General features: G+C 38.9%; 1 protein-coding gene across 1 annotated transcript; it reads left to right on the top strand.

The window, feature by feature from the left end:
* Positions 1-73: 73 nt before the first annotated feature.
* On the top strand, positions 74-13035 carry LOC101739463 (TBC1 domain family member 22B). Its single transcript, XM_004928934.5, has 4 exons — positions 74-732; positions 3341-3553; positions 4081-4347; positions 11730-13035. Exons 1-4 carry the CDS (start codon positions 190-192, stop codon positions 12132-12134), a joined length of 1428 nt encoding a protein of 475 aa, XP_004928991.1. The 5' UTR covers positions 74-189; the 3' UTR covers positions 12135-13035.
* Positions 13036-14498: the final 1463 nt, after the last annotated feature.

The following is a 14498-nucleotide window of genomic DNA, read 5'->3' as shown; positions in this document are numbered from 1 at the left end:
CTATATGAATCATAGACCAAACGAACATAAGTTAAAGTAGGTAGGTACTCTGTGGATTTTGTCACTCGCTGACTGCTGTTGATAATATTGTGTCAAGACAAGGCGAGTCATATCAACAAAAAAACTTTTTATGTGGTTTTGTTATTGTACGTAAAACATAGTTAAGAATGTTTCAAATTGTACGTTATTATGGAAAATCACGAACCCGAACATGACAAGGGTTTGTTGTCTGACACGTTCTGGAGGACACCTCAGCGCGCTGTACCGGGGAGGCCTTACCAAAGGGTCATCCCAAACGAGGTTATGTCCGGGTCGTCGTATCAGCAATTCCAGGCGTCAGTCAACGACGCCTGGGATCTCGGCGACGACGAGATCATCTCGGGGATAGCGGACACTAAAATATCGAAAAGTATATCGGAAACAGCAGCCTTGAACGTCATAAATTCCCACAGAAACAGCACTAAAAACGTAAACAGAAGTGACGTGAAGGTTGAGAGTGAAGTTAAGAGTAAAGAGGTGGTGGAAGTTAAGAAGAATGAGGGTCGGAAGGTCGGTGGTGGGTCGGGTATAAGGCAGTATCCGGGTCGGCCTCGCCCAGTGCGGCTATCAGCGCTCGCTTCACGCGAGGAGAGCAGTGAGTCTAAATTGGAGCGCTTCCAGCAGATACACGATAGCACAGTCGTCAACCTCGACGAACTCAAACAGATCAGCTGGTCTGGGATACCAGTTAAAGTATGTTACATAATTTTGATTTTATTGTAATTAAATCATAGCATATAACAAAAATTTCACTAGTTTACTAACTTATCTAGAATATCATTTGACAAATTCACCTCAAATTTAAGATTTATGCCCTCAATATGAAGTTGGGTAAATTGTAGATATGACTCATAGATCCTATTTTCAAAATTCCAAACAGAATATTTTTTAGTGTTCTAGTAATTCATTATAAATATAATACATAACCTTCAAACACAATCTACTTTTTAAATACCTCAATTTGAAAACAATTTCTGTTACAAATGTTGACACACCATGAACAAAATGTGTGAGTGAATAAATAACAAGCATAAGGAAAACATAAGTTTCTCTTTGTTTGCATCTCGTGACTAATTTTTAAATAACATGGCTAATACAGTGTAAATACAAGGTTTTCTTGAGTACTGATCTTTTGTAAATAGTTTAAAAGATTCTAAGCATTATCTTGTTATTAAAACTATTATCATTCAACTTCACACCTCACTTACAATAAACTGGTGGTTTTGAAAGCCAACATCACAATAACTCACCTTCAACTCTGGTTGAAGTATACATTTTATATTGTACTAGCCTTACTTGCCTGCTTTGCTGGGCATTTAAACTTATATTGTCATTATTATTAGGGAGTCCAACACTCGTATAAATATTAGCCTATCCATTAAGTACATGTATTTTCTATGTGGATACTAAGTTTCAAGTCAATTGGATGCATGGTTCAGTAGTTATAATGGAACATCCGTAAAAACCACTGTAGATTTATATATTAGTATAGAAGTATAGATTAATAACTGCTCCACCCTTAAATCCAGGATACAAGACTAGAGTAAAATAAGGATAGTATGGTCCAAAACCTAGAATAAGGCTAAATAAGATATTGTTAATAGGGAAGAGTGATGTCTGTATATAGGAGTAATTAGAATAATTAGTCAGATTACTGTCTATTTATGAACTGTACTATGAGCTAATGTGTCCATTAAGCTTAATGTTGATAAGATTAGAAGCTTTAAGGTTATAGGATCTAACTTTAATACTAGTCTTCAGGCTATCACCAGGTAACACGGGTAAACAACCCATATGCTATGCTACAGAATATATCACAGAACACCTGGTGTTACTCAGAAAATCAAGAGTCCTAATCTTTTTTTTAAGATAGAAGGCTTTTCCAAGTTCGTCAGACTGAGTCTAGCTGTTGTTGATGAGAACTTATACAACTTTATCTTGATTGTTAGCAAGATTCTTTCAAGAGGTTCTTTTCTGACTTCTGCGATCCTATAAAATCACTCTTTGTAGCAGAGACATTGTGACTATTAGCTCTGATAACTGCTATGCAGATGGTGAGAGATTAAGGTTGAGCATTGCAACAAATTTTGTTTACAAAACAGAAGTTTTTTAGAATCCTGTTGGTTTTAAATTGGGTATTTATCTGTGAACTTGCCATTTAGTATACAGAATGTTAAGGTTTTTTTTTCTATCAATCAATTATGTACCCATGGTATCAGTCCATCTCTGTCAGCACTGTAATTTCAATGCCCTTCTTGAAGAAATCAGGTGGCTGGAAGCCAGTGAACTCTTTAATGATTAACCAAGGCTGATGGGATATTCGGAAGCTTCTCTGTCATTCCAGTACTACGTTCCAGAAGCTGTGATGAGTATAGTGGCACTAGGTCACTGGCGATCGTTCAGTTCTTGCAGCACCTACTTATCATTTTTTTACCTAGCTAACTCAGCCGTAGATTGAGTATCGTCAGCTTCCAGCTATTGTCTATAAACCGTCATTGTTGACTTTAGTCTTTGGGCGACCATGGGTTTCATTTTATAAGACTCAAAATTTATATGTTGGAATCGTTCAAACCAAATCGAACCGTGCGTTCGTTTGTAGTGTCCAATCCGTAAACGCCATTAATGTTATAAGCCTTTTTATTTTATTGCTTAGATGGGCTCACAGTCCACCTGGTGTTAAGTGGTTACTGGAGCCCATAGACATCTACAACGTAAATGCGCCACCCTTCTTGAGATATAAGTTCTAAGGTCTCAGTACAGTTACAACGGCTGCTCCACCCTTCAAAACCGAAACGCATTACTGCTTCACGTCAGAAATAGGCAGGGAGGTGGTACCTACCCGTTCGGACTTAGAAGAGGTCCTACCACCAGTAATGTTTTGTGGCCGTTTGTGTTAGCAACGCTAGTGCGACGGAATCCGTATTTGTGTATTCCATAATTACTCGTATTTTTATCGTGTTCATGTCGATGAAAAAGATACGATCATGTTGAAAACGAAGCAGTGACCAATAAACAAATGACGGTTTTTAAAATAAAATACATACATTTGGATTTAGAATTTATTGCTACGTTTCAAATCATAGAAAAAAGGCAACCTTTTAAGTATGGACCTATTATTTACTAAATATTTATTCCTTTGTGCTTGTTTATAAAATTTGTTAAAGCTTGTGATACTTTTGATGGTTCATTATTAACTACATGTTTTATGAACACAAAGCTTTTTCATTGACCACTCTTGACAAAATAGGCCCCTCATAAATATCGAGTCCTTTATAAAGTCCTTGATAAACTATATTTCTAGGCTAGAGCTGTAACATGGAGGCTTCTGGCCGGCTACTTACCAGCTAATTCTGAACGTCGCGCAGACACACTTCAACGAAAACGTGCCGATTACAAACATCTAGTAAGACAATATTATGATGCAGAAAGAGACGATGATACTTACCGACAGATACATATTGATATACCAAGAATGAGCCCACTCGTAGCTCTGTTCCAACAGAACACTGTGCAGGTAAGCAGCTGAATTGATTTTACATTAGATTTTTTAACGACTTCTTAGTTAGCAATAACATTATGTATTTTAGAATACCTATGCTCGCCACGTTTGAAAGAGTCATGGTAGTCAAACAAAACTTCAGTGGAGAAATTACAATACAGAATTTCCAGATATTGATCTGTCATCGATAACTAATGAACACTGGTTACAGAGTTTAATTGTATTAAATTGGATAGATAAATAAAAATCGATTACTGCCCTTTTATCTTTTCTTTTTTGCTGAAATAGGTGGACGTGTTCAGGGCCCACCTGGTCTTAAATGGTCATCGGAGCCCACAGACATCAACTACGTCAATGCCACCGCCCATCTTGCGACAAAAGGTCTAACTTCATTCTAGTTTGTTTTAAGTTCTCGGTTTTTACAGTATGCCCCCCCTTCAAAGCGAAACGCATTATTGCCTCATGACAGAAATAAGCAATACAGTTTAACCTATTTTATAAAAAATAATTAGGATGTTAAATATGGCACCATTCAATTCTAGGTTATGTTCGAGAGGATCTTGTATATTTGGGCAATAAGACACCCAGCTTCCGGCTACGTCCAAGGCATTAATGACCTCGTGACGCCGTTCTTCATGGTGTTCCTCCAGGAGGCTGTTCCTGGCGAGGAGCTGGATAATTATCCTCTGGACAAGTTGACTGAAGAGAAGAGGGACATCATCGAGGCAGACTCGTTTTGGTGTCTCTCGAAATTCTTAGACAGCGTTCAGGATAACTATATTTTTGCACAGCTGGGAATACAATACAAGGTGGGAGATGAAAATATAGTATTTTTTTTTCACATATATAATTAATCAATGGACTAATTTTATGTTATCGTTATGAACAATTGGAATTCATCGATCATTATCATGTAAAGTTTTCTATCTGCGTTCTGATTTGATGTGTCCTTAATTGGTAGCCGGTTAAAAAGACTTGATGTGTGTGATGATATGAGGTCAATTGAGCTTAGAGAGAGAGAGAGAGAGAGAATACACTTTATTGCACACCAACACAATTTACATTCAAAGCTTACATTTTTTTTATTGCTTAGATATGTGCACGAGCTCACAGCCCACCTGGTGTTAGGTGGTTACTAGACCTCATCGACATCTACGACGTAAATGCGCCACTCACCTTGAGATATCAGTTCTAAGGTCTCAGTATAGGTACAACGGCTGCCCCATCCTTCAAACCGAAACGCATTACTGCTTCACGGCAGAAATAGGCAAGGCGGTGGTACCTGGGTAGGTTGTGGGTCTGGTGAGGTCCTACCACCAGTAATGCTCAGATAAACATTAAATAACTTAGAAAATATGATATCTACTTTGATAAGTCTGGCGTGTTATTAAATTATTTCGTGTTCAGGTTAAGATGGGCATAATTTAATCAAAGACACAATGTCATTCTGTATTTGTACTACTGCTTAGTACGCACTAACATTCAATTCGTCAATACTTTGCGGTGTAATGAGCAATAATCTCCACTTTTTATTGTATCATTTGTTCCGCTTCACTCTTTTTAGCTCTACTACGGTGTTGGCGATAACGTCCGCGTTGCCTTATACGCGTTATACAATATATATATATATATATATATCCTGTAACACTTTTGGCATCCAATGAACACAAAAATACATTTAAAGTGGCGACCACCGACATTTGGCGACCAATATGCGGTCGCCACTTTGTTTCTCAATATTTTTAACACCAATCAACTGTAGATGGAGTTATGGTTACTATATCAATTTTTGAGATGGTCACCAAATTGCCTCAGAAACGTTTGAAAAAGCATATCGCAGTGCCGAGTGGTGCCGCCAGAGGGTGTGTATACGTAGCGCTGTATATTGGCTTTTACTATACCGATGATTTGGCGTCGCCAGCCAGCTCGAAATTTCGCTTGTGAGCAACGTGACGTTCACTTCGGATTCAAATTTCAAAATATTTACTTTTTGTAAGGTGCGTGTCGTCTTATTAATAGCAGTACTAGTAATTATTGCGGTATTGCGGTCAATGCATTGACATTGATAATTTTTTTTACTAAAAAAGATTTTGTTTGATGTATAAAACACTAACTAATTTGGCCCTGGAAGGTCACTCATTTTGTAAGAATGAATAAATGTTTCAACTGTAATACTAGCGTTCATAGTATCATACATATACAGAGCCCGTTACATTTCGTAAGAAGTAGGAACACAAATTGTATTAGAGCATTAGTAGGTCAAATTTTTTTTTGGGATTTAGGATCATTATACACCTGATGAATGTGACTAATTATCAAGCTAGGTTCATCTAGGTTTACTTCTACATATTGAATAGTGGCCTTAAGTGGCCTTTTGTTTATAATAAAAATGGATAGAAAGCAAACGAGAAACGAATAATATTATTTTTTGCAAGATATCGCATAGCCGGCATTATACTATTCTTTCGTTTTCTCATTAATGCTCGAAACATTAATTTTAGATTTTTTAACACTTCTGAACCAAGACTTGATAATTATACAAAATTATAATAAATAATTAATATAATAAAATATGAGTAGAAGAATTATTATTTCAATAATATCTTAAAAAGCACCCCACGTTTTTTTTACAATAAAATATATTTTACACTTTTTTTTTTCTATTTAAATTTATTAAAATTTATTTTCTATTTTTTAGTTGACCTCACTCAGCTGGTGACACAGCCCAACCGTGATCCAGACATTGAGGGACACGAGTCTTTTTTGTTGGATCTTCTGCTGACATCTCACCCAACTGCATATAATGTGGTGGTTGACGCTCCACTGAGATCGTCTGATCATTGCCTTATCCGTGCTGCGATACCACTCTCTCGCCGTAGTCGTCGAATAATGACTGGGTTTCGAAGGGTTTGGCAGTATAGGTCAGCAGATTGGGACGGAATGCGCGAATTTTACGCATGGGGACGGCTCTGCTTTTCCACCGATGATCCTGACCTATGTGCGGACTGGTTTAAAGACATGGTGCTTCAGGGGATGGAATTATTCATTCCTTCTTCTGAGGTGCCCGTTGGGTGTCGCAGTAAACCCTAGTATAATAAAGACAGTAGGGATGCTCAAGCGGTTCATATACGCGGCATGTAATGATGCTAGGAGACGCCAGGACAACGACATTTCGGAGGAGAGATGGAAATTTAACGCCGCCTCAAGGTCCTATTAGAGGACTATTGCCAAGGCGAAGTCGGAGCACGTTGCCAGAATTGGTAAGCGACTGAAAGGCTATCCCTATGGGAGCCGTGCTTTCTGGTCGCTGTCTAAGGCTGCAGAAGGCAACTTCTGCAGGTCTTGTCTCCCACCATTACGTAAGTCCGATGACTGTCTGGCCCATAGTGCGAAAGAGAAGGCTGACCTTCTGGTCAAACTCTTCGCCTCGAACTTCACTATGGATGACGGGGGTGCCACACCACCCAACATCCCCTGGTGTGATAGCTCTCTGCCTGAGATCTGCTTTACACAGGGTGCAGTCAGGCGGGAGCTCCAGGCCCTGGACGTCCATAAGTCGAGTGGGCCAGATTGCATGTACTAACAGGGTTCCTGGAAGACCGCCCACATCCACCCTATCCCCAAGAAGGGTGACCAGTCAGACCCCTCGATCTACAGGCCTATCGCGATAACTTCCTTGCTTTCCCAGGTGATGGAGCGAATAATAAATACACAACTCCTGAAGTATCTTGAGGATCACCAGCTGATCAGTGACCGACAATACGGTTTCCGTCACGGTCGCTCAGCCGGCGATCTTCTTGTATACCTCACTCACAGGTGGGCTGAAGCTTTGGAGAGCAACGGCAAGGCTCTTGCTGTGAGCCTTGATATCGCAAAGCCTTCGACAGGGTCTGACATAGGGCACTTCTGTCGAAACTACAAGTGGATCGCTAGCTTTTTGGATGGGCGGAGCGGATGGTAGCTGCTCCGATACCTTAACCATTAACGCTGGCGTTCCACAAGGTTCGGTGCCCTTCCCCACGCTTTTCATCCTGTACATCAATGACATGCTACCTATTGATGGCATGCATTGCTATGCAGATGACAGCACGAGGGATGCGCGATATATCAGTCATCAATGTCTTTCTCGGAGCGTGGTGCAAGAGAGACGATCTAAACTTGCGTCTGAAGTAGAGAACTATCTGGGGCGAATCTCCGAGTGTGGTGAATCGAACTTAGTTCAATTCAACCCGTTGGAGACACAGGTTTACGCGTTCACTGCGAAGAAGAACACCTTTGTCGTGGTGCCACAATTCCAAGAAGTATCCCTAAAACCTTCCACGAGTATCGGAATTCTTGAGGTCGACATTTCGAGCAATGTCCAGTTTCGGAGTAATGTGGAGGCCAAGAGCGAAGCGGTACTTCACGCCTGGACAAAGACTTTTGCTTTATAAAGCACAAGACCGGCCTCGCGTGGAGTACTGATCCCACCTCTGGGCTGGGGCTCCCAAATACCAGCTACTTCCATTTGACTCCATACAGAAGAGGGCCGTTCGGATTGTCGATAATCCCGTTCTCACGGATCGTTTGGAACCTCTGGTTCTGCGGAGGGACTTCGCTTCTCTCTGCATTTTGTACCGAGGAATTATTTGAGATGATCTCATCTCGTTTTTACTATCACACCGGCCGCCACCGGAGTAGAGTTCATCTATACTACCTGGAGCCACTGCGTTCATCCACAGTGCGTTTCAAGAGATCTTTTTTGTCACGTGCCATCCGACTTTAAAATGAGCTCCCCTCCATGGTGTTTCCCAAGCGCTACCTTGTCCTTCTTCAAGCGAGGCTTGTGGAGAGTACTCAACGGTAAGCAGCGGCTTGACTCTGCCCCTGGCATTGCTGAAGTCCATGGGCGACGGTGACCACTCACCATCAGGTAGGTCATATGCTTGTCTGCCTACAAGTTTGAACACATTTATTGTGTCTGCAAAGCTACTTATAATATTTTTATGCTATCCTCCTTGCGTCGTATTCCTCATTGCTGAGGGTCGTGACCACCCTTTTTTATCACCTTCGCACGCACGATCTTTCTCCATCCATTCTTGTCTCTGGTGGTGTGGAGGGCGTTGTGAAACGTGGAATCAAGAGCGGTGCGGATCTGGTCGGACCAACGTATTGGGCTGCGCCCCCGAGGTCTTTTCCCAGGAGAATTCCCCGAGGAATTTTTATGCTAAGCCTTAATGCAGATTTTTCAAAGTAATGTACCTGTTTCTCCTACTGAACAATTATGGCATTAAGTAAATTATTTTTATAATTTTGATAATTGACTGAACATGGCTGCCACAATTATAAGACCTGTGATGGTAATATATTTTGTCAGTAAGTGAACATGTCAGAGTACACGCTAATGGGAGGTTGTCCGATATCTGTAGGAATGAATTCGGTATACAGAACAATATACAGAGTTCCAATTTATTTCCAAAGAAACGGTAGACTTATCTGTAGTGAATTGATTAGTAATATATTTAAATATACGCGGATGGGGTAAGTACACCAATGTGGTTTGGTGGTCAAAAGTACAGCAAAGAATATTGATATTAGTATATTAGTATTTTCTAGGATATTGCGACAAGGTGAATTTCGAGTTACATAGTCAGTCGGTTCCGAAGTCGACGTACCATGTACACACACACACACACACACACACACACACACACACACACACACACGCACACACACACGCACACACACACACACACGTTACTATCTGATTAAATTAGATCTAATGTATTATTAACTGGACAATATTAATTATTTGAGAATATGCTTAACTAATTTACAATATTTATAAAAAATATTCTCAAATATATCAAGATCAGTGTTGCTTTTTTTGCAATTTGTAGGGAGGATTCAATAGTTATGTTGTGCTCTTCTCCCTGCTAGATGGCGATAATAGTTATTGGATGTCTTTATAAAGCGGCACGACACGAGAACCCTCTCATCGTGGCCGCCGGTAACTACATTCCCGATCCTGCGGACAGTATGGAAAGCAGTCGACGTCGCCCAAAACACGTCATCTCGGATCCTCCCGATCCACTAACGGTGCTTTTAGCTACCTCAAGCACCGGTCGGACGAAAGGCTCGTCGAGTAAATTAACCCACAGACACGGCCCACTGAGTTTCTCGCCGGATCTTCTCAGTGGGTCGCGTTTCCGATCCGGTGGTAGATTCTGCGAAGCACGGCTCTTGCTAGAGTTCGTGTTAGCAACGTCGTCAGGTTTGAGCCCCGTGAGCTCACCTACTAGTTAAGGTTCCGCTGATATAGCCTCTCAAGGCTATTCTTATCAGCTAAAAAAAAAGCAATTGATATGGTCATCCTAATGAATTTTCATCAAACTGCGGAATATCACCCGTTTTAGGCGTATCTGCAACCTTTGTAGTTCTCTAGTAAGGACTTTACTGGTGGTAGGACCTCTTGTGAGTCGGCACGGGTAGGTACCACCACCCTGCCTATTTCTGCCGTGAAGCAGTAATGCGTTTCGGTTTGAAGGGCGGGGCAGCCGTTGTAACTATACTGAGACTTTAGAACTTGTATCTCAAGGTGTGTGGCGCATTTCCGTTGTCAATGTCTATGGGTCCCAGTAACCACTTACCACTAGGTGGGCTGTGAGCTCGTCCACCCGTCTAAACAATAAAAAAAAAGACTTTATGAATCAGCAAGCTTAGTTTCTGCATTACGGCTCTATTGTTCGTGTTTGTTAGTGTCCCTATTTGCCAATAGATGACTCTCGTTACCTCTCGGTGCCGTCGTAACAGTGTAGTTATTTATCTTTTTTTTGAAGTGAAAACTTCTTTAGAATCGTTGTGATTTCAAACCGGATGCAACGGAAAAAACGACAGGTAAGAGACACAAATACAAAAATGTGTAGGATGAAGCCAGCAAAGAATGAGACAGAAATATACATACTATTTAATACAGCGCCATCTGTGAGATTTTTTAATACTAACGTGTGTATGAAAGCTCTTGTAGTGAATTTTAATTTAGGATTATACTTGAAATTAAAATATCAATTCACAGAGGGCGCTACCTTACAACTATTTACTAATGACAAAATTTTACATATACTTAAGACGTTTAGGATAATTGTATTTTAATTTTGGAAGGTTTCACTTCTACCACGTGTGAATTGCACACATTTTCTTTTTTTTTACTTTTTTTTTATTGCCCTTGTAGGCAGACGAGCATACGGCCCACCTGATGGTGAGTGGTTACCGTCGCCCATGGACTTCAGCAATGCCAGGGGCAGAGCAAAGCCGCTGCCTACCGCTTAACTCTCCACAAGCCTCTTTTAAAGAAGGATATGTCACTGAATTGGATCTGTCACTAATTACGAAAATTTCATACTTATATGTTAAATGTATATTGTTAATAGCTGAGGCCACGACATACATAATAAAGTCCTTGTTAGCTGACCAGTGGAAACAAATTAGTCTACAGTTGATTATCAACAATTATAATGATTGGTGATTCTAAAGATAATGAAATATCCCTGATTGTGTTTTATCGTGATACATAAATAATCTTTTCGGTATCGCTCAATCTTACAAACCTAAGATAATGGTAAATTAAAAAAAAAAACTTTAATCTTAAATTGATCTTAAATATTCTTTGACCGTAACTGTAACCTAGGTGTAAAGTATTATGTACTTATCGTTGAGTATAATATCAATCGAATGCGCGAGATTATACCGAGATTCTGGAACCCGACTTGCGACGCGTAAGGCATACTCTATTGTAGTTGCTCGCTCCGGGCATTTCAATATTTGTTGCGTTATAACTTCCTTGTAAAAATTAATATTTAAAAAAATCTAATATTGAAAAAAAAGAAAAATATTAAAAAAAAAAAGACATACCCGCTGAGTTTCTTGCCAGTTCTTCTCAGGACGCAGGCTAGTTTTTGTGAATTGGCGGTAGTTCTTTTTGACGTTCAACAAGTATGTACTTTCATTTGTGTTGAATTAAAAAAAAATTGATTTGATTTGTAATAACAGATATCTTCAAACCGCTGCGAATAAACTTCGCGGCAGAAATAGGCTGGATGGTATTACCTGATTCACAATAAGCGCTACTATTATTGCTGTGCTACGTAAATCTAATAAAGTATGTGCTGCATTGTTGCTTATTTCTCATCTTACTATTCAATCTAAATTCCAGGTAAATCAATTGAAGGAGCTGATAAGACGCATCGATCTACCACTCCACGAGCATTTGCAGCAGCACGGTGTGGACTACCTCCAGTTCTCATTCCGCTGGATGAACAATCTCCTCACGAGAGAAATACCGTTAGCCTGTACCATTCGATTATGGGACACTTATCTTGCAGAATCCGACGAGTTCGCTACATTTCAACTCTACGTCTGTGCCGCTTTCCTGCTTCACTGGAGAGAGAGATTGATGCTGGAAAGAGATTTCCAAGGTCTAATGATATTGTTACAGAACGTACCAACACAAAATTGGACTGATTCAAATATAAGTGTACTAGTTGCAGAGGCGTATAGGCTTAAGTTTGCTTTTGCCGATGCCCCCAAACATCTGCAGAGCGGTAAAGCAGACAGGTGACCACGTTTTGCCCTTAACGTGGCGGCGAGGCCTAGTTAGTGGTATGTGTGAATATTCTAATGAATGATTTTGAGAGGTGGAAAACTAAATTTTATAACATCTACGAGCCGACGATGGCTATACCAACAATACTAGTATGGTTTAATTGTTGTTAAAGCTGGTGTTCAAACCATTTTATGTTGAATTTTGATCATTTTCAAAAGCACCGTTAGCTTGTTACAAGTTGTTAAAAGCATGCAACTAAATCGCTTTATTTTATCTATATATGTTGGTACTTCATAAAAGAAAATTACATACTCTAAACTGTAATGACTAAGTTTAGTCTTCCACTTGGTTTGAGATAATAATGAAAAATATGAAAATGAAGTTTGTAAATAAAAAAACGATGTATATTCATACAATAGGATAGTTTGTTAATCAAAAGCCTTTGCGAGTAACATCATATCGTCAAGATAAAAAAATATCAAAATCAAAAAATTTATAAAAATAATTCACATTATTACATTATTGTTAGTAAAAGTTTATTTAATAAGCTGTAAGCGCTAGCTTATTTACTGAGAATACGTGAATACGTTGTTCCAAGAGAATGCGGGATTTTCATCAGAATCTGAAAAAAACCGGTCACTAGATTCAATATATCATTTGAATGAATTTCGTGATTATTGTTAAAATATTTCACAGCGGTCGATGCGACGCCTGAACTCCGCAAGAAAATACAACTTTAAACATATAATTTAAAAATCTTGCACTGTTCAAAATAGCATCTTATCAACAGAGCTAAAGATAAAATTAGAAAAGAATCATCAACTTTGTGTGGTTTTTATGAAGTTTACAAAATCAATGTACTATGATTATTGACTGATAAATAAAGATATTAAAATATAATATTCAGAGCCATAAAGTTGGATGTTTTAATTGTAAATTAAGCTTGATAAGAAACCGTGGTAAAAGTTGTGCATAATTACCTTTTTACGACAAAATAGGGGCTTACTTAATTTCATAGGTAACCTTTTTTTGACTCTTAATTGAAGTCTAAGAAGGCTTCACCTGTATTCCCATTACATGACGCTGGCAGAAGTAAGACATTTACTGACAGAATTTCCTTATCCACTGGCCAGGTGATGTAAACAGTTTGGTGATTGTGTTTGGATCTTGTATTTCGAATCTGGTTTGTGGGCTGGACGTCATTATTATCTGTGTTTTGTGGCGTATGTGCTCTGAGAAATTATTTGAGATTGTTCCGTCATATTTTACCACCTGTATAACCCGATAGTGTAGCTAAACTTATTCTCGCAAATTAATTTATTGTGGGGTTTATAAGTTGTTTATGTTTCCGATAATTAGTGCTGTGTGAAACGCCATGATCACTGGTAGAATGGTAAGTGCAGAAAAATCTGGTCTAAACTCTTGTTCTATTTTGTTTTTAGTTGAACGTCCTCCTTTCTTTGAAGTAGGTTGAAACAGTGGACATGAAACAGAACCGATGCTTAAACATTTTCCGAGTCAATACTTTGTAACAGTAGTCACGAGTGTGTCACAAAATAAATGATTATCTGTGTGGCTAGAAATAATTTTAATAAGGAGTATAATATTATTTCAAGAACCAAAGCATAGGTGCTGCATACATGATTAAAATACACTGTTTTCTTAATCCAAACAGTAGTAACATACTCATTTACTGAGCTAACCTTTTATCAATTTAATAAGTTCATATTTGGTACAACATGAGTAGTGGCAAACGCCCTCAGCGTTTTATTTGTCCTACAATACGTGCAGTAGTAAAAAAGATAGTTTATATGTATTTTTCGATTGACTCGGTGATGTAATATTTAGCGCCCTTGACTGTTGCGCCGAAGGTTGTGGGTTTGATTCCCACATTGGGCAAAATTTCGTGTGATAAACAGATTTGTTTGCTCTTTGGTTACTTATCTATACTTCTATACTAATATTATAAAGAGGAAAGATTTGTTTGTTTGTTTGTATTGAATAGGCTCCGAAACTAGTGAATCGATTTGAAAAATTCTTTCACTGTTTGGAAGCTACACTATTCCCGAGTGACTTAAGATATAATATTTTTTGGAAAAAATTAGGGATCCTTACTAAAACTCCAATAACGTAACCCAAGGTGTAAAAAAATTCCCTAAAATATTCTTTACATCGCGTGCCCTGCGAAAACTTTTGATGATAGAATAAAACAATGTACTACGACTTTGTAGAACACATTATTATTTACAAGAAGTGTCCCGACAGCATATGTCTAAATATTATAGTTATGCCGCAATAAGTCTTCTTTTATTTAAAAAAATAAAACGACATCAAATATCGTTGAAATTTTTGTTAAAGACCCGAGCGGAGCCGGAGCGG

Source organism: Bombyx mori, chromosome 16, assembly GCF_030269925.1.
Source record: "Bombyx mori chromosome 16, ASM3026992v2".
NCBI lineage: Eukaryota > Metazoa > Arthropoda > Insecta > Lepidoptera > Bombycidae > Bombyx > Bombyx mori.
This window is presented reverse-complemented; position numbering and strand designations above follow the sequence as displayed.